General features: G+C 44.6%; 1 protein-coding gene across 1 annotated transcript in view; it reads right to left on the bottom strand.

Moving 5' to 3' along the window:
* LOC126546240 (uncharacterized) overlaps positions 1-21,761 on the bottom strand; it is a 49,988-nt gene extending 28,227 nt beyond the window's left edge. The window contains exon 1 of the mRNA XM_050194395.2: positions 21,663-21,761. Coding sequence (XP_050050352.1) covers positions 21,663-21,686 — 24 coding nt within the window. The 5' untranslated portion in view covers positions 21,687-21,761. The remainder of the gene's footprint in view (positions 1-21,662) is intronic.
* Between the last annotated feature and the right edge of the window lie 4,159 nt (positions 21,762-25,920).

Genomic DNA, 25,920 nt, shown 5'->3' with positions numbered 1-25,920 from the left:
ACGGTTGCAAGTTAGGTGTACAAGTTGAGCACCCGAAATACCATTTGAGCACTTTCTGTGTCATGGCGCGACATATATGCACCTCCTTGGAAACAAAACTGCAACTATAGTTCAAATGAATGCTATGACAGTAAATTATTTAAGGTGCTTTCAAAGATGAAAATTTTTTCTAGGGTTTCGAGGTTCAGGACTTTTAGTTCACGCAAAAAAAAACAAATTGAGTAAGAAATGTCTTGTCAGTATGCTTGACTTTCATTTTTTTTTTCAGAATGGGACCAATTTGCCTCAACTTTTTATGAGGTGAAACGCTTTAAAAATATATTTAACAGAGAGATTCTCTGGAAACATTGTATGACATATAACAAGAAGGCATTCCCTGGCTGTATTCAGAAAATTTTTCTGGCTATCTATGACGCCCGCAGCTTAAGTTCAATAAAACAATATTGTGGTTTAATGCTTGCCAAGTGCTGCCAGTCCATAATAATTAGATAAAACGAATAACACGTCAGTCACTTGACATGCAGTATTAGATTCAATTGAATTGAATACCTTGTTTAATAAAGCTGACAAGGTCTTGCGCAAGTTCGTAATTCATGGCAACACGAGCACAGCACGGAAGACAAGGACACAGAAAGACACACATGCAAAGCAAAGGCAACAATGTGAGGGAAAACTATTCAATTAGTTATTTTTACGGTTCATTAGTAGCTTTACATTTAATTTGCTCTCATCACTTATGCCTCTAGTTAACTTGGTTTACCTCTGACTAAAAACTACATGCTATTATGAATCAGTACCCTTATGATGTTTCATTATGTTACAGTATGATGGGCAGGTAGTCAACCGTAATCGTCGCCGGTGCCAGTAACGTTACGTTTCGTTTTAAAACAGGTTCATGTGACACAGAGTGTAATTATCAAAATAAGAAACAAATGCGAGAATACCAAATGATTGCTATAATAATAATTGCTGAAACAAAGATACCCGGCTGGACCGTGCACATTTTTCGGGTGTTAATGCAATATGCCCGTGCCGACTAACGTACTCAGAATAGTGACGGCAGTTTTGAAGAATGACGTTAAGAATTGCAATTTATTTCCGCTTAGAACAGTCTGCAATGTCTCTTTTCTAATACTCCGAGAAGAATACATTTGCCACACTTTCAGTAGAATGCACATGAATGGGGTGTATTGATAAGGTTACTTATCAGCTAAAACATGTTCGATCTCTTATGTGTGTTGATAAGGGTAGAACAAGTGCAATGTCCATTAAGTTATTTGAATAATCTGTGCGATTGTCTACTAAGAAAAGACCACCAAATGGATAATCTGGTTCTTTTTTTCTTTTGTACAGTGCATGTAGTATACAGTCTGTCCAAGACGACGGCACTGAATGCAACAGTAATGAAAATCGGGACACTTATTACGCACGACAAGGGCTTCATACCATGCACGATTGGCAAACTTCGAATCAGCGCCAGCAGCTATAACAGCACGTAAAGTGCATAACGCCGAAGCATGGAAAGGCGCTTAACGCTTTTCAAGTAGCCCGAAAAAGAACTGCTGCTAAACTGCTTATAAAAGAGACAAAAAAAAAAATCTCCCAACTATCGTCATACCCAATGCCTTCAGTTTAAAACGTGTAAAGGTGCTTCCCCGAGCGACTAATCTATTGTTGTCTAATTTTTTCGGCTAAGCTGCGAAAAGGCTAAGCTGCCTGAGCTTATCGCAGGTTTCATGCTCCAAAAGCTTTTGCGGTTGCATATATTTAGATTGGGTGAATCTAAATATATGCATGAACATATCCATGAACCTAACCACTTCGTGTTGTCCCTTTCTTCAAGTCTGGTGTTTTGCTTGCAGTAACTTCCAAAATGATTTAGACTGGTTGCCAGGAGCCTTAAAAATTGCGACTTTTACCCTATACGAAAACGGCAGCGCACGCACTGCTGATGCGTGCCCCGCATACACGATCTTTCATCCGAGTACGCTAGCATTTATTCAACTCTGGTGCGAAATTCCTCACACTAATGCAGTTTCGAGATATATACGTAAAGCGTGTCACGAGAATTTCACTACACATGCTGCGCAGCATTCATCGCGGTCGGATCGAGCGCCACGAAATGAAATCTACCGACACTGGCTGATCAACACACACAATCCGCTTAGTGGCTGCTCAGTATCAAGGTAAAACATGGTTTATTTTCTTTTTTACGCACATCAACTATGACGCCAAAATCAACAAGCGTGAGCAATCGCTTGCCATAAAACATTCCATACAGCAGAAGCAAGAACAAGTGCACGTTATCAAATCGTGTAAACGACAAACCGACGCCATGCCCGAGTCCCCTACGCTACATGCAGCGGTTCGCGCTATACGAAATGCGCACACCTAATCATGAGCTATTGACGGAAAACATCTTTGCTAAAACTTACCGCTCAGTGTAGTTGATGTGTGATGCCACAAAGAAGACACGCACACACAGAAACCAATGTACAGGCAGACACCGCACACCACTGCACCAAGCGTTTGCGTGACTGGCGCACTCGTTGAGAATTCAAATTGAGTTGAGAATTCAATTGACAGATGGCGCACCACCATTGCTGCTTTTGCGCATGCGCAGGCGCTCAGGGCGCCGAGGGTGCACGTGCCTTTTTCTTTTTCATTTTTTTGTCTCTTTCTCTTTCTCTCTGCGCGCCATGCGCGTGGAACGGGTTGCTTTTCTTTTCCATATTGATTTTTTTTTTTCATGGCTGAAGAAAATGCGCTGGTACGTTTGATTACGAACGCTATGGCCTATCGTATGGGATAGGATAGGATAGGATAGGATAGGATAGGATAGGATAGGAATAAACTTTATTTGTCCGACGGTTATTGATGTTGGTGCCCGGGGCTAGGCTGCCAGGGGTCCATCGCCCGAGGAAAATCTTTCGAGATCCTCGGCAACGGTCCTGGCCCGCTGGACGGCCCACTCCTGGTCTTCGGGTGCCTCGCTGAGGAGGGCGGCTTGCCATCTCTCAGCGAGGCGCCCCGCTTCAGAGGGTCCTGCTGTTGTCTTCCCCCCTTCCTCCTTGTCCTCCTTGCTCAGGGCATTGGCATTCCCAAATATGGGACTGGAATGCGCACTTGGATGAATGCACTGTTTGTAAAAGCCGTTACAGGGCCCGTCAGGCGTTTTCATTATCGCCAATGACGATGAGTAATACATTGTATTTCTAGCATAGCTTACAGCGTAACGCCAAATGTGATACCCGCACGTATGTTAGAGCAAATTTTTCGTTCCGATGATAGGTCAAAGCAATCAGTCAGGCACGTACCCAGGGGGGGGGCGCCCCCCCCCCCCCGAAATTAAGCGGCATACCCCCCACCCCCTATCCGCCCACGCCACCTCTCCTCGCACATTCCTAAAGCTCCAACAAATCAATCTACTCGGCGGTCAACAATTTGCTGCTTTTTACAGCGAAATCAGTGCATGACTAACTTCCCTAGTTTTTTTCGGCGTCCGTTAACAGAAAAAATCATCATGTGGGCCGATCTTGGTGATAGTCTAAAAAGAGTCCAGCATCAATGGCACATACCCCTGTGGACTCGGGAACCTATAACGCGCCCTTCGGAATCTTCGGGATGGGCCCACGTATGGGGAGTGCTTAACGCCTGCTTCACCACCGCCGCGGGCGGGCCCGGTATTGAAATATCTTCGGGATCGGCCCACGTATGGGACGTTCTTAATGCCTGCTTCACCTCCGCCGCGGGTGGGCCCGGTATTGCAATATCTTCGGGATCGGCCCACGTATAATTCCTGCTTCACCTCCGCCGCGGGTGGACCCGGTATTGCATTATCTTCGGGAGCGGCCCACGTATGGGGAGTTCTTAATGCCTGCTTCACCTCTACCGCGGGTCGGGCCGGCGTTGCAATATCTTCGGTATCGGCCCACGTATGGGGCGTTCTTAATGCCTGCTTCACCTCCGCCGCGGGTGGACCCGGTATTGCATTATCTTCGGGAGCGGCCCACGTATGGAGAGTTCTTAATGCCTGCTTCACCTCTACCGCGGGTCGGCCTGGCGTTGCAATATCTTCGGGATCGGCCCTCGTACGGAGAGTTCTTAATGCCTGCTTCACCTCCGCAGCGGGTGGGCCCGGTAATTCAATATCTTTGGGATCGGCCCTCGTACGAGTAGTTCTTAATGCCTGCTTCACCTCCGCAGCGGGTGGGCCCGGTAATTCAATATCTACGGGATCGGCCCACGTATGGGGTGTTCTTACCGCCTGCTTCCGCTCCTCCGCGGGTCGGCCCGATATTGCACTACCTTCAGGCCGACCCGCAGCGGAGGTGAAGCACTTTGCTTTTCGTTTGAGAGCTTTGACTGTCGTCAGCTTTCGCTGCCATTCCATCGTGGCAGAGTGGAACGGTTGTCAAGTTTTTCACTCCTTTTGGATGGCGGTAGTTATCGGTATCTCCTGGAGTGTGGAGGCCGGTTTTCTCATCAATTCGGTGCCCGCGCGATTAACTCAAGATTAATTCAGTTGTCATCATCTATTGCAGCAGGCAGGGCTTACTTTATTGTTTTAATTATAATATCTTATTTTATTTATAATGCCCAACAAAATTTTTATGTCGCGATGTATTCAACGATCACGCGCATCGCTGTTGCTTAGTTAGTTCAACCTTCTTTGTATAGACTTATCCAGGGGCCACGAAAGGGGTTAGGTTCATAGCTGGTCTGCATGTTCGTGGAACGTGTTGTGGCCGGAGAAAACGCCAGATGCGTTTAAATTTTTATTTTGCTTCATTATTTCCTCGAGTGACGGCTCGCCGCGATGCTGGCAGGTATTGGGAACCATATATCCGCGATATGGGTTAGATAAGGTGGAAAATAAAATATTGCGAAGCAAGGTCCATCATCAGACCCTGCTATAACCGTTCAACCCACAAGCAATATGACTGTAACCCGTTAGCCCGTCTGGTTTTTCCTAATTGTACAGCACTTTTCCTGTAAAATTGGCAACTGGAAACAAGTGTCGCACGATGAGAAATTAGCGATCTACTAAGGGAGAAAGCCAAGGCAACAGCCAAACAGGGAGGAAGAGCGAAACTTGTTTGCGAAAATAACTATAGATCACCATCTTTTTATTTAAAAAGGAAGTAGAGAAAACGCCGCCGGAAGTGGAGAATAATTCCGTGTGTTTTGAATGCCGCTTCTACAGTTACCAATCGAGCCGCCTGACGTAGCCCCTTCCCTGCGGGGCTAATGTGGGAGGGGGGGGGGGGAGGGTTTCTAACCTTCCGCGGTGGGCAGTGGCGTAGCCAGAAATTTCGTTCGGGGGGGGGGGGGGGGGGGGGGGGGGGGGCTCACGTTGCAGCTCGACCTCCTCCTTAAGAAGCTTTAGATTGGGTGCTCCAATCTAAATACATGTAGAAGGAGAATTCCTTTTTCTCAGCAACCGCTGCACCAAATTTGACGAGGTTTGTTACATTTAAAAGAAAAACTGAAATTCTACTGACTTTTGGGTTCGAGTTTTTCACTTAGATTGTCTATATTTATTAAAAATGGGGAAAAATTTTTAGTAAGCGAAACTATGAAGTTTAGAATCCTGTAACTCAACAATGAAAAATAATATCACAATTCTGTGAATTGCATCTAATAGTACATCTACAGCGGAAAATATTGATATGTTACATATGAAGCTCACAGAAATTTAGTATTATGGAAATCCAACTTTTGCAGAACCCTTGTGCACAACGTAACCAATTCTCGTAAGATACAAATTGACATATCAAATTTGTCCGCTTTGACTGTTATAATAAATGCCCTTTAAAGAACCGCGACATCTATTCTTGATGCAGAGCTATCGGTTTTTAAACGTCGTGCTTCTATTCTTTTCGAACTTTTGAATTTTTCAAAATATATTAAACAAAATTCACGCCCTAAATCGAAATTCCCCTTCCAAGACACACAAGAATTTAACTTTCTCTCTCAAATGCAACAAGTTTCAATAAAAGCGATCCATGGGTTATTTCAGAAAAGCGTTTCTGCGTTTACCACGTACTTGGATAGGCCGCGTCGGAGTTGGGCCCGAGCTAAACTTCCTCTTCAACAATCTGGCGAGGAACCAAATACATGAATATAACTGCATTGCCATTGCCATTGAAAAAGATGCTGCAGACGAATTCTTGAACGCTACGCACTGTCAAAACAAATAAAATATGTATTTTTTAAATAAAAGGATATACTCGTATGTGCCAAAAATTGTGCCACAAATTGTGCCCAAAATACCTGATATCAATGCTTCCATGTTTTTTATCTATTTAGTAAGTAAAGAAAATATCACACGAACTTTAGAACTATATCAGTTCGAAACCAGCAACGCAGTGCATGCCGCTCATATCAAAAATGTAGAGGCCATGAAATGAACAAGTTGAGGACAAATATGTCAATGAAACATTGTCATTCAAGAACCTTGTTCACATTCTTGTACATATACAACGGCCAGTGAAAAATTTCAATGACGCTGTCATTTGTTCGAATGCATTACGCAGGAGCAGCTGTCACCGGTCGTGTATCGTGAGTAATTGCACCGAAATTATAGTCGCAACAGCGAGCACGTATAAAAAATAAATTTATTCGTATGTATAAATTATTCGTATAAATTTACTCTTATGTCTCAAAAATTGTGCCCGAAATAACTGTTATCAATGCTTCTATGCTTTCTGTACATTTAATAAGGAAAGCAAATATCACACGAACTTTATAACTATATCAGTTTGAAACCAGCAAAGCATTCCATGCCGCTGACATGAAAAATTTAAAGGCCATGAAATAAACAAGCTGAGGACAAATATTTTAATGAAACTTTCTCATTCAAGAACTTTCTTTAGATATTTGTACATATGCAACGGCCAGGGAAAATCACAATGACGCTGCTCTTTGTTACAATGTATTGCGCAGGAGCAGCTGTTACCGTTCGTGTATCGTGAGTAATTACACCGAAATTATAGTCGCAACAGAGAGCACATATAAAAAGCAGGAGTTCTGCAAAATATACGAGGGCGAGTCAAATGAAAGTGAGCCAAAGCGAATATATGACAAATGGCGTACTTTATTTAAAATTAGTATCCATGAGCATTTAGACATTTGTCCCACTGTCTAACGAGTCGCATGATTCCAGTCTCATAAAACTCCTTGGGTTGCTCCTTCAAAAAGTCTGTAATTGACTCTTTCACATCATCGTCCGACACGAATCTGGTTCCCTTGAGCTGTTTTTTCAATTGCCCCAAAATTTGGAAGTCGCAAGGTGACAGGTATGAGCTGTATGGCGGATGTTTCTGAGCGTTGCCCACTTGAACTTTGCCAGTTTTGTATTAACCACGTCAGCGACGTTGGGACGGTCATTGTCGTCGAACAAGCTGACCCCATTCCTCAATTTTCCACGTCGTTTGTTCTTCGATACGCAGCCGATCCGACGTTTCACAATATCGAAAATAACTGATAGTCACTCAAGATTTAGCAAATTCTATTAGTAATGGCCCCTGACGATCGAAAAAAAAAGTGAACAACAAGTTATTTCCGGCGGAAATAACGGCCTTTGCTTTCTTTGGGCGTGGTGAATTCGAATGTTTCCACTGTAAGCTTTGCCGTCATGTTTCAGGCTCGTAGTAGTGGCACCATGGTTCGTCCCCGATCACAATTGTAGACAAGAAGTCGGCACCCTCATTGTGATGCCGGATCAGATGAGTCAAGGCAGCGCCGAACTTCTCCGTCTTCTGGCGGTGGTTCCAAATTTTGGGCAGCCATTGCGCACACAAGATCCGATAACCGAGATGTTCATAAATTATGGCGTGAACCAAACTGTGACTGATGTCCACACGCTCTGCAGTTCATCGATGCTTATCCTCCGTTCTTGTGTCATCAACCCATCAATCTTTGCAATTTTGTTGGGGGTGATTGAACGATGGCTTTGAACAGGTCTTGGATCGTCTTTGCAACTTTCACATCCTTTTTTGAACCGTTTGCTCCAAGGCTTTACAGTGGCCGATGAAATGCAATTTTCAACGTGCACGGCAGCCATACGGCAACTAATTTCCTTTTGGGAAATACCTTCAGTTGTGGAAAACCTCACAACACCCCGCTGTTCAATTTTTGGAGCGTCTATTATGTCAGGCAACCATGTTCGACCGAGTGTATGAGAGCATTAAAGAACATTTATCCTCACACCTGCGTGTCGCTTTTCTAAATGAGAAATTCCTGTGAGTGCGACGTGCATGCCTGGCAGATAATGAACCGAACCATTATTGCGCGGGGTAGGTAGGTTCACTTTCATTTGAGTCGCCCTCGTTGATTAGAAATGCGAAGATACAATGGAATATACAAATTCGAAGATACAGCTTGATAAAGCGCAAACAAGTGTTACTGGAAACAACGTTCACTGCACGTATATATACACAAAACCGCGCAACAAGATATTTAAGTATACGTATAAGTCTCCAAGAAATCTACATATCTAAGAAAAAGTCACTGTATATAATGTATCAAACAAGGTAGATAAACATGTTGCGCAATCACAGAGTCACAGAATCCTAGATCTCGCACCCAATCCATCCACTCCCTCCTATGTATCGCGGGCGGCGGAAGGCGGCGCGCTTGCTCCCCGCTTTTCTCCTTTGCGCACACAAGACTGAGCCACCATTGTTGGCTCACCCATTCCACTCCCCCCCCCCCCCCCCCCCCCCTACGCTTTCACTCGCACATACAGCATGCAGCGCACGGTCACAATGTTCAAGTGACGATGTTATCGCCCTTGGACTTTATACGAAACATGAGGGCGATGGCGACGGCAGGAATGTGCCTGGAGTGTCGATATACTTGCTATCGCAATAATATAGTAAGAGTATCCGGCAACTGAAGCGTCTCGTTGCTCATTACTTTCCGCAAAAGAAGAAGAGACAAAATCGAACTTTCACTATGACACAATTCGCTAGCTGCGCCGCAACAATGTATCTTATTTCTTTTTGTGGGGCGGGGGCACCGAAATTAAAAAAAAAGAAACGCAAAGGAAAGTGTGTTGGCCACAACCGAGTGCCTACTTTGGGCACCTAATGTGGCTACCGAAGGAATATCGAAGAAAACGTGACACGCCTGGTCCACCAAGAAGCGTACGCATACCGCTCGGTATCCTACACCGGTGAGACAAGACTTTCCGGAGAGGTTGCGCTCAAGTGAACGCGGTGCAATCTGTCGAGTCCCCACAGTGATGGCGGCGAACGACCACGCATTGTTCCTTTTCTCGTCTGCTATCCAGAAAGCGTCTAAAACTCTGCCAGGCGAAAATCCACTCGGGAAGAGAAAACCGAATGCGCGCCGAAGTGCGCCTTGCGGTGGTCGGGGCAACACGAGAAAAGCGCATGTGTTCTGGCTGGCTCTGGCAGCCCGCGGGTAGGGTAGCGAGAACAGAAAAATTGAAGAGGCTTAATGTGTCCTCGCGAATAAAAGTCAAAACAGAAAAAATAAATAAGAACGTAGTTACTGGCTTTAGTGTCTTGACGTGGATGTTTTGGCGTAGGTGAAAAAAAAATGTTGATATTTTTTTATCTGACATGACGGCACAAATGAACCACCACAACGCTTCGTCTCATCGGACCTCGCTCCGTGCTTTGTCAACTTGTCTGATAGTGTGTTGATTTGGCTTGTCTCGTTGTATGTTCTGATGTAGGATAAAAGTCAATGCACCTTTGGCGTCAAACGTTTCTAACAACACTAAACCCACAAAGTTCCGGAATTGAGAATCTAAAGCACCACATTGGAAGTCAATCCACCTTTCACATCAAAATTTTATGAGAACTTTATACCCATAAAGATTTGGAATTGACATCTATGTACTCCGTAGATTCCGCGGCCTCCGCGAGATGCCGCGACGAGCCCGCTCGCTATCAAAGCGCTCTGGAAACGTTATGCTCGAATGGGGCTGCTTGTGCTATGTGACTTCCGCTGCATATGCCTTGTCATGAAATCCAGCTCAAGTTCGCAATGTTCGTGGTAAAATGTCTTTTCGAGCGTGAAAAAGACATTCTAGACAAAATTCAGAATGATTTCAGGCGCCGGGGGTTGGTTTGGTCGGCGGTTCATGGACAGCACGAAAAAATTTCGGGGGGGGGGGGGGGGCTGAAGCCCCATAAGCCCCCCCCCCCCCCCCCTGGCTACGCCCTGGGGGCAGTACATCTAGAACAGCCCCGTCCTGCGCTCTACGTGGTTGTACGGGACTGGTGACCACACACCGTTACGGAACTTCCCAAATAACAACACGAGTCGGTTTTGGCACTTGGTAGAGCAGTAAACAAGGGATCCAAAAAAACTGTGATTGCTCCGAAAATATACATTTCTCTATAATTATTCCAGAGCTAATTCAAAGAACGCTACTAGAAATCTTGATTTCGCACTTTCGCTTGTTAACTTGTAAATAGGCTCTACAGCAATCTCAGCAGTATACAACTTCAGTGGCTTATATCAAACGTACCTCCGTATTATCCACCGCTACCTGCGCTTGGTTACAGCGTACACGGGTTGGGCTGAGATTAACGACTTTTGTCTATAGCCAATCTATAGACGGCATGTAAACCTGAAGCAATAAGACTTTTACAGTGTCGGCTGTTTTCTACTTCATCTCATGTCTTACCACAATTGGTATACGGGTTGTTCGCTCTAGTTAACATGACATTTGGTGGCGTCCCACCCTATGGCCTTAATCGGTGGTGATATAGGAAACCGTGGAGAATAATTCGAATTGCAAAGAAGTATATGGGGCGTTTAACTTAATTTGAGCCACACCTTAAACATGCAAATGCTACGTAGCTGGAGAGAATCAAGGTAATGTTTGCCGTCGTTCGTAGATACCCAGATTATTTTTGTCATTCCCCCGGATTAGATCATTAGTCTTAGTTAATCAGCTTCTCAATTATTATAATTAGATGAAAAGTATCAATGAGAAAATTGTAGAGCAACATGAGAAACTTCCGATACAGCTTCCTGCTGCTCAAAACGAGCTCCATAAAAGTGTTTCCGAGCGTGAAGCAGCCCGCGATTACACGCAATGTGCTTCGAGCGGCCAGTAGCGCAGCAATATATATATATATATATATATATATTTATATATGTGTGTGTGTGTGTGTGTGTGTGTGCGTGTGGGTGGGTGTGTGTGTGTGTGTGTGTGTGTGTGTGTGTGTGTGTGTGTGTGTGTGTGTGTGTGTGTGTGTGTGTGTACGTGTTTGTGAAGGACTACGTAGACTGGGAGCAGACAAACATAACCACCTTATCGACTCTCGTCTATAGACAGCCTAAAGACCAAGAATTGACAACAATAAATAGAGACTGCATCGACTTTCCTCTATAGGTAGTCTATAGAGGGTAAGTAGACAAATAAGAAACAAACACCTTATCGACTTTTTTCTATTGACCGTCTATAGAGTGCGAGTAGACAAAAAGAAATAGAAACCTTACCAACTTTCGTCTGCAGAAAGTCTATAGACAAATAATAGACAAAAATAAATAGAGACTGTATAGACTTTCATTTATAAGTAGTCTATAGAGGGGAAGTAGACGAAAAAGAAACAAACGCCATATCGACTTTTTTCTATAGACCGTCTATAGACTGCGAGTAGACGCAAAGAAATAGAAACCTTATCGACTTTCGTCCATAGAAAGTCTACAGACAGATAATAGACAAAGATAAATAGAAACTGCATCGACTTTCGTCTGTAGGTAGTCTATGGAGGGGAAGTATATAACAAAAAAGAAACAAACACCATATCAACTTTTTTCTATAAACCGTTAAGACTGTGAATAGACAAACAGAAATAGAAACCTTATCGACTTTCCTCTATATAGAATGTCTATAGACAAATAATAGACAAAAATAAATACAGACTGTAACGACTCTCGTCTATAGGTAGTATATAGAGTGGAAGTAGACAAAAAAGAAACAAACACCATATCGACATTTTTCTATAGACCGTCTATAGACTGCGGCTAAATAAACAGAAATAGAAACCTTACCGACTTTCGTTTATAGACAGTCTATAGACTTTGCATCAACAAAAGACAAAATCTATAGAAAGGCAAGGCTGTCTATAAAAAGTCTATAGACTTTCTATAGACAGTCTAAAGTCCTTTTTATAAGGGCATGCACTGCCAGCCACATTTCTCTCCCCGTTAGCCCATTCACTGTGATCTTGTTTTCTTCCAGCAAATAAAGCAATTCATCATCGCAAGCAACATCGGCGACCGTATCAACTCATCCAGATGTCCCACCTCTATTTTTGATTAGATCTAAGCGCAGGCTAGCCAGTGTCTTTGATTTAGCAGGCCGATGGGTGAGCTGCTTTCAGCTTGGAAATGCACTGATTACCTAAAAGTTACTTGAATGACTTTTTGCGAGCTTTATAAGGGGAAATTCCAGACGTATAAAAAATGGCCGAGAGCGCATATATGACAGAAAGTCATGTGACGCGTGCAGCAGATAACCGGTGGTCTGTTAGTATTTAGAGTAGCAGAATGGGTGCCACGGGAAGGGAAACACAGTCGTAGATGGCAGAAGATTAGGCGATATGATAATATTAAGAAATTTGCCGTCGTAGGATGCAGTCGGCTGACGCAAGACAAGGATAACTTAAGATTACTATAGGAGAGACCTTCGTAATGCTATCGAGGCTGGCGTATTTGTAGTGCAGTGGAAATAAAGACAGGATGGCGATCATAATCACGAGCGCCCTGACTCGGCGCAGGGCGCCGGTATATTGCCATATTGCCAGGCCATATTGTCACGTCTCCCGGACAATGCGCGCGAATCGCCGAGTATTTGCCGAGTCGAAAGAGATAAGAGCGAACCTTCGACCACAAATGTCTTAAGGCGAGCTCGCGCTAAATAATATTACGAAATAAGACAGCCTCTAATAATGATAGCCCTAAATCATAAATGTGTACATATATATATCATATATACATATATATATATATATATATATATATATATATATATATATATATATATATGATGACGAAATACCTGCAGCCGCCGGGCCCGTACGCTGTAAATTTTTTTTGTCATTAACGTATGACGTTATGAAGAGTTATTATTATTATTTTTTTTTTTTGCAAGTGGAGGGTTTAGTAAGAATTCGCGTTTTTTTTTTGTTGTTGTTTACTTGCGCGGCGCTTATTACTGCATGTAACCCATTTCCAAGCGCACCAACGCACATCCACGAGTGCGAACATGCGCTTCACACACGCACTGAATCACGAAAAGCGTGCAACAGAAAATATTGGGTTATTTCACTGAAAGCATAGCTATGGTGTCTCGGTTCTCATTTAGCTGAACATCTTGAAGGGGCAGCGCAATAAAACGAAGACAGAAGGCAGGAACACACAGGACAGCGCTGTCAGCGGCGAACGCCGGCAGCGCGGTCCTGTGTGTTCCTGCCTTCTATCTTTGTTTTATTGCGCTGCCCCTTCAAGATGTTGAGCCAGTACCAACTCGCCCAAATGTCGATCCTTCTCATTTAGCTGCTGTACGCGTGATAACCGGCCTCTAATTGTATAGGACTATGACCACGGTATGCTGAACAGCATCGAGTCGGCTCACTGACGCTTCTTTCGAAGCGGATTTCGATGCAAAATCTGTAGGAGGTCGTCGCTTACAGGAAGTTATTTCGCATTTAAAGAAAGAAAGAAAAAGCAAGGAGACGAGGAGAAATTGGCGACCGGAAGGGGGGAAAGAGAGAAGCCTCCGCAATGAGCAATAATCAAGCTTCTTGCGTGAAGCCTTACCATGACGAGCTCGAACGCCGTGGCCGGTGCTGGGACACGCGATGGAAGCAGCAGCCTAGGCTGCACCGGCGCCGAATGCCACCGCGGCGCCGCGCACGTAGCGCGCGCGTTCGGTCTTCGCCGCCGTTGCTGCGGCCGCCGTGGGCGCGCACAATCGAGCGAGCGGCCTCGAAAGCACCAGGAAATCGGCTTAGCCGCCGCTCTAATTGCGATAACGCGCGCAGTCAATAAGATACACCGAATTAGGCGCGCATGTGGCTTTCGTACATGAAGGGACCGTTGTCACCTGCACTGACGGACTGTGGACACGCTTGGGACCAGGACTGGCGCTCGCCTGCGTATTTAGGTCAGCACGTATCGTATGCTCCAAATCTTGTAACGGAAAGCAGAAATCGCCCCTGCAGTCCTTCGAATTGGCGCGACGCTCGTAAAAGAGACGAAATTTAATCGCGCTTTGACGGCGGTCTGCATGTTCTGCGCCCCATTTGGAAGCTACGTGTACCGCTAAGCATACATCAAGCGCTGCGCGGGTAAGTGTATCTCCAATGATAATAATAATAATAGTAATAATAATAATAATAATAATATTAATAATAATAATAATAATAATCAAAGGTGTATATTAAAGTGCCCGGGAACAACCGCAAGGGTCTTGGTGTTGGCGCACTCGGCAAAACAATGCACAAGAACAATGCAAGCTCACTCACACATACACACGCGCGCACACATAAAGAAACTAGCAATAATTTCGCGAATACAGATTTTAACAGAGCATAAAGTGTGTACACGAAGAGAATACAAAACAAAAGTGGAGAAACAGAAGAAAGGATTACAGAAGGACAATACACACAACAGATATGACTTTTTATTCAGTTATTAAAATACCACTGCAACTCCTTTCAGGAAAATATTGCTACGGGATAGTATTTCCAATGACGAAGAGCCGAGCAGTAAGAAGACGACGACGATTCGAAGCTAGCGCGGGCTGTTGCCTCTTGGCCAACTGCGGCGTATTGCCTTGTAAATATACTTGTAAATAGCTTTTCGTCGGTGTCTTCCTGCGTAACATATCTGGTGGAGGTGCGAAATTAGGCATGAAGATATCCAGGCACTCTGAATGGGCGTTATATGCCTCCTGCACTCTAGGTAGAGGGTCACAAAAATGTGGGGGCTGAAAGGCGCGCTGTTTCCTTGTGCCTCTCTGCGGAAAGTAAAAGCGCACATAGAAAGCAAGTGCAAGCAGCAGATTTTTCCATGTATTAATTTGTGAAGAAAAAGAACATCCGATTTATTGCGTCTACTGGTGAGGGTAGGTAACGTGAGTGTCTGTGTTAGCTATATGGAGATGGAAGGCTTTTGACAGAATCGATGTTTAAATATAGATGCGAGCTTTTTTTGCACATTTTAGAGAAGTTCACAATTTGACCTACAAGTGCCGCCCCAAACTACGGAGACGTACTCAAGAACTGGAAGGCATGCGCTCTTACGTTAAGTTACAGATGGCCCAGGTTGTTTGAAGTCTCTCGTCACCCGACATACTGTGCTGAGCGTTCAAAGTGCATGCTGCCTAACAACAACAACAACAACAACAACAACAATAATAATAATAATAATAATAAATGTTATTATTCGCGAAAAACAGACGCATAAGATTGTCCTCACGACAGGTTAAGGTGGGGTAAGCTTTGAAAGGTGGTATGGAAGAATTTGTATCAGAGCAGTCATGAACACGGTTGTGCTTTTTCATTTTTTATGTGTTATCTGTTAAAGTTGGGCTATTTATAAAGCACAAAATTGAAATAAAAAATACGTATTTCAGTATTTTGCTATTTTTATTTTTGATTTTTCATAAATGTATCTTTTTTTGTCATAACTATTAGTCGCAGAGCTTTCAAACTTTGCAGAAATAAGGACAATGGCATGCTACGCAAGTGGAACTAGAACTATGTCGATACGTAACATCTAAATGGGAATTTGTTTTCTGTTTTCACAGAGTATAACTGTCACTATGACAAGCTTTTTATTTGTTTTCTAAACTGCCATTAGCTTGTGAATATTTGTTGTACGAGACACTAATTGACATATTCGCAATATTTAGCTGACATACGGCCAGCAGTGTGACATACGGGCAGCAAGGACGTACCGTACTTTTGAAAGAGGTCCCTCACAGACGCAACCTACTGTCCTAAACGCGCGCGCCACCAAAACCAAACAAAAGAGGAGCGCGCGAGAGCTACAGATACTTTCCTAATGACTCTAAAATGCACTACATAGAAAAAGAAAGACGCTAAACCAAAACAAGAGCTTCTGTCAAACACAAGCTGTTTTTGTGGTATGAAAACTTCGTACGAAATTCAGACTCGACAACGGGGCATGCCCACTTTCCGCTCGACGCGACAACTAAAACGAAGTGTTTGAGAAGTGGTTTATTGCCGAGCGCTATATATTTGAAAGCTTAAAAAAATGCGCTATCAAAGGAGCCCAAAATTTAAAAAGAAATGATATTTCGGACCAGACAAAGTCTCAACCCCACTTTAACAGTGAAGCCGCAAGGTATTTTCAGTCGAATTAGAGTTGCGCACCAATTGTTCTCAAGATACACTTGCGAAAGCCACAAACACCAACCTCATTGTGACCATTGAAGAATGTTCCTGTATGCAATGCACACATCGATTTTTTTTTTTTGTACTCTATTCTGCTGAGCCTTTCTCGATGTCCGTACATCGGTTCCTCCAGTACAAGACAAGTTGTGTTCGCGGATGTTATGCTTGATGAATCCCGCTGACGCCACTGCCACACCGCGACATTAAGGGAAAGAAACATTTGCGTGACTGCACCGGAATTTTTAACGCACGTTACCAGCCTCTGAGCGAGACGAATCAGGGAAACCAAGAGCTCAGTTTTTTTTCTGTATTATGAAGAGCTAACAGCTTGTTTGCTCTAGGCAAGTCTTTAGTCGCCAAATCACATACGGCGAAACAGCCTATACTAGCTATAGGTAAGCTCGGCTTCCGGCCAAATGGCGTTCTTTAACGAGCACCGACAGAAAACGGCCCGACCTTGTTCACACTTAACCAACAGTATCTGCGAAAGTGTGTACATGCAGGCTACTGCGTTCAGTTGTCAGGGCCGTCGCCCGAGCAGGCATTCTGAAGATCTTGATAGTTAAGATGACCTGTCCTTTTTTTGTTTCAGAACTCTAGAGCTCTACACAGCTCCATAATAGAACTAAGCAGCACGATACGACAAGGACAGGAGAACAAAACCAGATAGACGTGCAATATGTTATTTCGTTGTTGTTTTTTTCCTGCAGTGCCGCGCTGCTTGGTACAGTCAAGACGGTAGATGTGATCGTACATGTGCGCCAACAAACATCCCAAGGGACGTTGAAGTTCCCGTTTTCAGGCAACTGCTTCACGTACATCTCGTTTCTGCTACTGTTTACACTGTTAGACCCGCGCGTTTAGGCACTTTTACGGATGACCAGTGAGCAGAAAGCTTTCAAGCACCCTTACACCTGAATAGTTCAGTGTCAGAACAAAAGAAGACCAAAAATTTCACCGACGATTATGATACTCCCTAATGCGAAATATACTGGCTGGCGCGGACAATCTGTCTCGAGCGGCACGTATCCAAACGGAGCGAAGTGGGGTGCGACTGCCTCGCTAATCGAAAGATTGCGAGAGGCAGCGCGTGGGTGACGCGTGGACGCGATACACAGCAGCTGTAGCAGACAGACCTCCGCTCACGCAGCGCTTTGCTTCTCCATACAGACTACGCGCGCTACTCTGGCGCCATCTCGTAGCCATCGTCGCCGCACTACTCTTTTCTTCTCACGCTTTCGCCATACCCTCCTCCTCCGCTTTCCTCCTCGCGCTCTCTTCGCCATCACCGCTTTTTTAATCCCCCGCTACGCTTCGCGTTCGCTCTCCTTTTTCGCTGTGCTCGTTCGCTCGGTTACGAGTTAGGACGCCGACGCTCGCCGCAGAAACGGGCGCCTAAGAGCTGCGCGCTAAAAAAGACGCCCTTGAAATTGCGTGAATGTAGTGTTAGCGAATTGGGTTGCGACAATTTTTTATAGGTGCAAAAGTGCTTTCGCCGTATCACCAGAAGCAGGGGCGACAAGTCTGAGCGCATTACTTTAACAAGTGCGCGATGATTGCCTGCACACCGAATATGATTGCCTGACAAACATATTACAAAAGAAATTAGGAATGTGTCATATATTTATGAAGAGCGTCCACAGACGGCCACCGGACCGATGGGTGCCTAACTAAATGTATTAACATCCTTCGCATCTACGCAGTGATAATTTTTTTACTTTTCCGGAATTAAAAAAAAATTGTCTGTGGCCGATGGCATCATTCATGTCCTTGAGCTGGATTATTCAAAGGGGCGGACATTAGAAGCACAATAAATCGAAACACATATTCAACTAATTAAAAAAGTTAGTTATTTACTTTCTTAATTAATTAATTTTCGGCATATATTGCAGCATACGAGTTGTAGCCGTTTGCAAGACGTGTTCTCTTGAAATGAATCTCCCGGATGGCTCCAGTTTCCAGATATTATTTCCAGAAGTGTGGCACGAAATACATTAGCGTTCCAGTCAGTTTTGTGCTTCAATGCATAAAAGGGCGTTTTGCTAAAGGAGGGGAAAAACAGCCCATTTTTACGGTGGGTTTGATGGCGCATATCTCCAAACTGGCATCATTCTGGAAATTCAATCGAAATGGATACGCCTCGCAGACTCACCGACTACAATTCATAAATTACAATAAGTGGAGTAAATTCATTGATTAAGACGTTAATCAGTTAATTTTTAATTAGCCGTATATGTGCTTCGATTTCTCGTAGAAGTAATGTCCGCCTCTCTGTATAATCCAGCTCGAGGAGGTTATCTGCAACAGGCTATAGTTCTAAAAAAACCCTGAAAACTTAAAGTTATTACCCCGCATAGTGTCTTACTAACTAATTGTTGCGGTGTAAGCCATTTGCTACCTTCGTATAGATTGGTCCTACGTAATTGTTGTGGTGATGTCTTGAACATACTTAGCTTCGAAACACTTGTATCTGATAAGGCCTTAAACAATAATAAATGTTGCCAATATTGCAAGGTTAGACCAGCAACCTGACAAACACTTGACAGTTTGTTTTTAATAAGCACTACAATTTTTAGGAGTATAAAAAATATGTGTGCTTCCTGATATTTTTTTAAAATTTTATTGTGACAGATAGGCGAGTGTTTCTAGCATTAACAGCGGCATCTTATGTTGATGGGTACGTAAAGGGACACCAGAGATAAACATCAGAAGATAATAAGCTTTAATGAAAAGACATTAAGTTAAGCTGAATCTGTCTCGATATCAGTGCGGTTGACGTGCAGACCCCGGCGTGCGCAAACACGCAGTAAAATCGCCGTAAAATCTCACTTGTGAATATAATGAGAAACTCCCGTTGTTCCACTAGGGCACTGAGTGTACCAGGTGTTTATTTTTATGCGGAACGCATTTTTTTAAATGAAACTGTCCTATCTAGGCTCCTGCCGTTATTGCATTTAGGCTACGTGGCTAGGCGGACATTAGCAGGAAGAAAATTTTCGTCAGTAATCTTGCTAATGAATTACAAAATTACATGCCAATTAACTTTTAATTAAGCGCTTTACGGCACATGCATGGCTAGCACCACTTTCAAGACATCTGACCGCAAATCTGCTAAAATATGCAGCGGCGTTCCAGTTAAAAGCGTCCCGACCCGTTCGAAGCATGCTTTTATGCAACTGTCAGCTGGAACGCCCTATTACGTATTTCGTAGCAGACTTTAAGGTCATATATTTCGAAAGTTGTACTATAGGATTTCTGCTAATTTCGCAATTAGAACAAGTGCCCGAAATTTAATCATTAGGAAGTTAATTACCGATCGATTTTTTTTTCTTGCTGATAATGTCCGCCTAGCGACGTAGCCTATCATCAAAAACGGCAGAGACTTTGCTAGGACAGTGTCTTTAAAGAAAGAAGTGTTCCGCATAAGATAAACCCCTGGTAGATTATTCCTATTTTGTATACTCATAATCAGAAAGTGGTTTTGGCACGTAAAACCCCATAATTTTTATTTTGTATAGTCTTCAAAAACTACAGCAAACACGGCAGTAATTTTGCACTCGCATTTCACGGAACACGTTAAATTCTCAAATAGGAATGCGCAAGAGTTCAGTCGATTTAGTTACTTACGGACGTATTTTTGCTTACACCGATTCCAAACGCCGCAGGAAGTGGGCCTCATGCATGTCACTCATGCAGCGCAACTCATGCAACCTATAGTGTAAACACTTCGCTCATGTCATAGCATTACACACAAAATAAATAAATAAAAATAAATAAATAAGTAAATAGGGTCGTTTTAGAGGGCTGGTATATACGGTGTAGTAACACCTTCTTAGCGCAGAACGACCCTGTTTCTTATACCCTTACGAAAGGGCGTAAGTATTCTGCAGCAACCCTTGATACGAGCGTTTTAAAGAAAGCTTCTTGTGTGACGGGACTGGCTGGGGCTGTTATCACAACTCAAATCACCCTTCAGGGCGTAAACAGTTTTGCTGAGTGAAGCACATAGTCACTACGGCCGGAAATATAGAACCGATGGCTTCAGCGTTGAAATGTCAACAAAGGTGATTCATAACACTATTTCACTGTCATCCACGCTCGAGCCATACAAGAAATAAAGAAAAGAAAAAGAGATGGCGAGCGAGTGTTCTAAGCCATCGCCCTCAGTAAATACAAAATGTCTTATGAAACTACATAACGACGGAAATCGGAATAAAAGCGTTGTAAACAGGTAAAACGACAGAGAGATAATGATTACGACCACTGTGAAAAACAACGAATAGAATCCACAGATAAATAGCCTTTTGCTGTGTAGGTTCACGAATTTTTGTTGGCTATTCTATCTTTTATGTTGAGAGAAAAAGCACAATGTTACGGGACATTATCCGCATGCTCTCGCAAACAACTGACCATCGTTTCGAGCAGTGAATCTCGCGAACTTAGAATTTGTCCTCGTTGAAGGAATTTCTTTCAGCATACCGCTATAAAAACGTCACTACGAGAATACAGCGAACACAATGTTAACGACTCAATGGTACAAAATACCGTATACATCTGAAGGTAATATTCGAGGCGGACCAAACAGTGTAGAACATACAGAAATAACGTAAAATAGAAGATTCATTTAATTGTCATTACGAACAATACGTGGCGCCGTTCGTATAGTTTTTATTACGTACTTACACCGGCTAAGGAGGGCCACAGGGGAGGGGCGAATGAAAACTGGCGAGTACATGAGTGCCTGTGCGGTGTCGGCACAGGCGCTCATCTCAGCCACGGGCCTGCGTGTAAACTGAATCATGAATATGAACTGTGGGCAAACCCAACTTGCCGGCACACTCACGCACACGTCAGTATACACCTACGGCGAAAAACGGTGGCATTGGAGGTATTACACCTTTCTAATGTATTCGAGGGCCGAGGCAAGGTTCGGCATCGTACCGTACATGAGAAACACGTAGTGGTGGAACTGAGCTCGCGAATATGAATTGAGCTAGGCACAAAAGGCTACAGTGCGCGCGGCTGACTCCAGCCATGGGAGTGAACCGGCCGCAGTACCTTACACCACTTACACTCCGCGACACACGTACGTCGTCAACGCCTGCAAGTTCTCGAATGAAAGCACAGCTGTAGAACTAGCAGATGCGCGGCCACTAAGTTTCTTTCCCTATGCAGCACTTCCGCTTTCTTCGCGCACCGGTACACGCGGCGCCGAGTGTCAACAGAGGCTCGGCGCGGACTCACCAGCAGGCGGCCGGCGGCGCCCATCGTGTCCAGGCGAGACTATAGTCACCTTGCGACTGGGCCTCGGCAGCGCGTTCTGTCGGCCGCCGCCGCTAGCGAGGCGAGTTTGTGGCATTTATACGCGGCCAACACCCAGGCGGTTCTCCTTGGATCAGTGCACTTATCACACGCCAAAGAGCGCCAGCGTTGGCGGATACGGTGGGGCGCGAGAAAGGGGGAAATTCACCCGGCTGACAAGATCCTGCATGGCTAATGAGCGCGCGCGGACAATGGGGAGCACAGCCAACCGGGACATCTTCGGCGGCTCTGCGAACTGCACGCGCACGACGAACGGATTTGCAGCCACACTTCAGGCGCGCTCGCATACATCCACTGGTGTCCGTATTTGTGAAGGCACCGTGTAGACAAGCGCGAAAATTAGGCGACGCGCGCGCCGGTAAATGTGACCGACTTCGAAATCGAAAGTGCAGCAGCGCGCGGTGCGGTGCCCAGGCAGCGTTGCCAGCTCGAGTGGAGCGAGGAGCGCGAAATTTGCGCATTTCGAGCCGCCGTGCGGCTTCTAAGCGCACAACGTACCGTATTACTGTGGACCCTCGAGCTGCAGGCCGCTATAAGCTGACACGCGCCTAGGTACCGCAATTACTGCATGCGTGAATTTGCCTAGTACCAATTGGAAGAAGTTATGCATTCCATTCATCACCACGTTCGGGTGAAGCTTTCTAGGGACACAACACAGAAACCAACAGCGTGACACACTTGGATTCAGACAGCCGCTTTGAAACGCGCCGATGGCCGTGATGAATGTCGCTATGGATGTTTCGCGTGACAATGAGAAAAAAAATGTGTTACCCTTACACAAGTGCTCTAAACAAAGGCTGCATGTAAATGATAAGCGCGAAAAGACGTCACGGAAGAAAACTTCATTGGGCGTTTCTGGGTGCACATTGACTTTTCTAATACAAACCAGTGCGGCTGACATTGTACGCACAATGTCGAATAAATATTTCATTTGATTCGAACTGATGTCCTAAAACGAATACGTTAAGTACACCAAATGCACCTCAAAAATAGTCTGAATAAGTCAAGATGAATAGAAACTATATGCAGTTCTTCTCATTAACCTATGATATATTACCTTCTTTTACATAGGCGGAAAGATTTCATATCCCGGGGGGGGGGGGACCAGCTTTATCCGAACCCCACCCACATACATATATAAAACCTTTAATAACTGTTGCACTTGAAGAAACTTCGAGTGCCCTCGAAGACTTGTTCACTGAAGTGACGGCCTTACATGAGTATTTACAGGACCTCATAGTAGGAGACAGTTCGATTTCACCGCCCGAGTCCCCTCGCGCCACCAAGAGACTGGCGTCTCTCGGATGAGCCATGAAACAAGCGGATTCAGTTAAACACGTCAGGGATATATATGTGTTTTGGGCGCATTAAGCCATACAAATATATATAAATGAAAAGAAAAAAACATGTAACGCCTTGTGAAAGCATTAATATACAAAGATGCAGTCAAGAAATATTTTCCTGGCGATAGGTCAGTTGAGAAGACATAACATCTATAAAAAGTACGCAATATATAACAATTTCTGAACACAACGAATTGTTAGCATAGAGCAATGTGACTCCACAAAGCAATAGTTTCACTACTTGTCAAAGCATGCCTTGTGCCATTGGGTCCTTTTATTTCCCGGCGCCGGAATAAAGGACTATAGAGTAAGAAATTATCAACCGAACAAATACACAAGTGTATTAACAAATAAGTCAGCAAATAAGTAAGACACAGCGATATCTCAAAAGCGCGAAAGGACACGAGAGCAAGTATAGGAACAGTGTGGATTGCGTGCGCCGTCTCCCCGCGCGCCAAGCGTTATCTATAGCCGCTGGTGCTTATACGGCGGAAAATACGCTTCCTTTACAGCGTCAGAAGGCTTCTGGTGAAGTACAGATAAGCGACTTGTCCATTGTTGGCTTTGTAGTTGGTTAAAAAAAAAAAAAAATTATGGGGTTTTACGTGCCAAAACCACTTTCTGATTATGAGGCACGCCGTAGTGGGGGACTCCGGAAATTTCGACCACCTGGGGTTCTTTAATGTGCACCTAAATCTAAGTACACGGGTGTTTTCGCATTTCGCCCCCATCGAAATGCGGCCGCCGTGGCCGGGATTCGATCCCGCGACCTCGTGCTCAGCAGCCCAACACCATAGCCACTGAGCAACCACGGCGGGTATTTGTAGTTGGTGCTCATGGTGTGTTTGTAGCCAGTGCGTAGTGCGACGTCCGCAGCCGCGGGAGAAACGCGCTCGACGCGTTCCCCCCCTCCTCCATTTTTTTCTTTTTATTGCGACAGGAATTATATCGACACTCCAGGCAAATTTTCGCTGTCGTCGTCGCGGTGATGTTCCGTGTGAAGTCCAAAAGTCATATGAGTGAGCGACCCATACACTGTGGGGGCGAGAAAAAGCACATAACAGTGAGCCGAGCAGGATGGCGGCTTGATGGACATCATTTTCCCCCGCACTCACGTGATCAAACGCGCACTTGGCAACGAGAGCGCGCGCCATCTCCCCTGTCGTGGCTGCGAATGACTGTGCGCGGCTGACGCCAAGGCGGCCCGCGTGCCGCAATCATGGGTGCGTGCAATGATCCAGGGATGCTATGGCTTCATGCACGCTGTCTTCATTCCCGGAATGTCTTTCCGCGCCCCTAGCGTTGCAGATCGCGTAGCCCAATTTAAGAGAGAGGAGTAATTGGAGATCGCTGACAGAGGCCATCGTGTTGTGGACATAAAAATAGGCATATGATGATGAATCTAATTTTCGGAGTCGCGGTGAATCACGCGGGTATCTGCTGCCGGTGTTCTTCATAATGTCATCGTTGTGACAGCGAGTGCTCGTGGTCATCCAGTGAGACATTTACAGGTTTACATGGTCCGTGCATTACACTACGCTTGTTATTTTAATTATTAAGCGAATGTTTGTTACAATTTACATTACCGATATAATTAACGTATAGACTCGTGTAAGGGCCACACTTCTTGTCGCGATTTTGACGAGCTTTACATGCGACCGGACGATTTAATCTATTTTTTTCAACTGCTAGGATGAAATGTGCCGCAAACCTCGGCGATTGCCTCCTCTCACCATTTCGTAGTGACGCGCGAAAATTCGCTGTTCTGCGCGTTAGGAATAATTGGCGCACCGAATGCGACTGATTCTCCGTTCCACTTTTTTTTAAATATTGGCTGTCAAGCGGGGGAGCGGCCCTTACACGGATTTAGACGGTAAGAATCTTCCCTCGTGTAATTGTCTTATACTTCGCTATCACTAATACTGCGTTGCCTTTCCGTCGAAACGGCAGCCTCTTTTATTCTTTTTTTCTTTTACTGTGAATCCGAGTATAAGCGCTGCTATGCATACCTGCTATTGATTCTCATTTCGAATGAATCCGGCTTGGCCTCATTTCGGTTACTGAGTGAATTATATATTTATATAGGACCTCCGTATGCAAGTGGCGACGTTTACATCCCTAATAAATGTTATGAATTATTTTTCATGGGTCGTTAACGTTGCGAACTGGAAAGAGAAGCAATACTGAGACGCGCATCATTCACGTGCATTTCGCACGCCGTTGATTAAAGACTCTGACGAAGGGGTCTGTGCAGTCGGCAGGTTTTTTTCAGCGTCAGAAAAGCACGCAAAGCAATTTGAAGCGTGGTGAACATACAACAACATATTCATTCTCAAGGCTATCCATACCATTACAAATAATTTTTAGTTGGCTACCTCCTTCTCTTGAAAAAATATAACAAGCTTTGTCCTGTGTATATATTTAAATAAATTGTGTCTGCGCATGGCGTTCACAGTGGAAATTTTTTTCAAATGTTGAAGTGAAAAAATACGGATGAAGTAGCCGCTGCTGGTGCTTCTAATGCGCTTGTCCTCCTATTGTCAGGAATTGCAGAAATAGAGCGAAAGTGTAAATTAAAAGCTGTGCAAGTCCGCGCCAACAATGATGCAGTAAGCGTTAAGCAAAAATAAAATTTTAAGTGAAAAGGTAAATGCAACTCAAAATAAACCTCCAATAATGCGGGCAACAGGACTCTGGTAATGGCATTCGGGGGGAGGGGGGAGGCTAGGCTTCGACATTGACGGGGGGGGGGGGGGGGGGGGGGTTCGGCGATGCCGAACCTTCAGCCCGTAGTCGGCGCCTATGACTTGTTACGCGGAACTTGCAGTATAACTAAT

The sequence above is a fragment of the Dermacentor andersoni genome, chromosome 1, assembly GCF_023375885.2.
Source record: "Dermacentor andersoni chromosome 1, qqDerAnde1_hic_scaffold, whole genome shotgun sequence".
Lineage (NCBI taxonomy): Eukaryota > Metazoa > Arthropoda > Arachnida > Ixodida > Ixodidae > Dermacentor > Dermacentor andersoni.
Note: the sequence above shows the minus strand (reverse complement) of the source record. Positions and strands in the feature narration are given on the sequence as shown.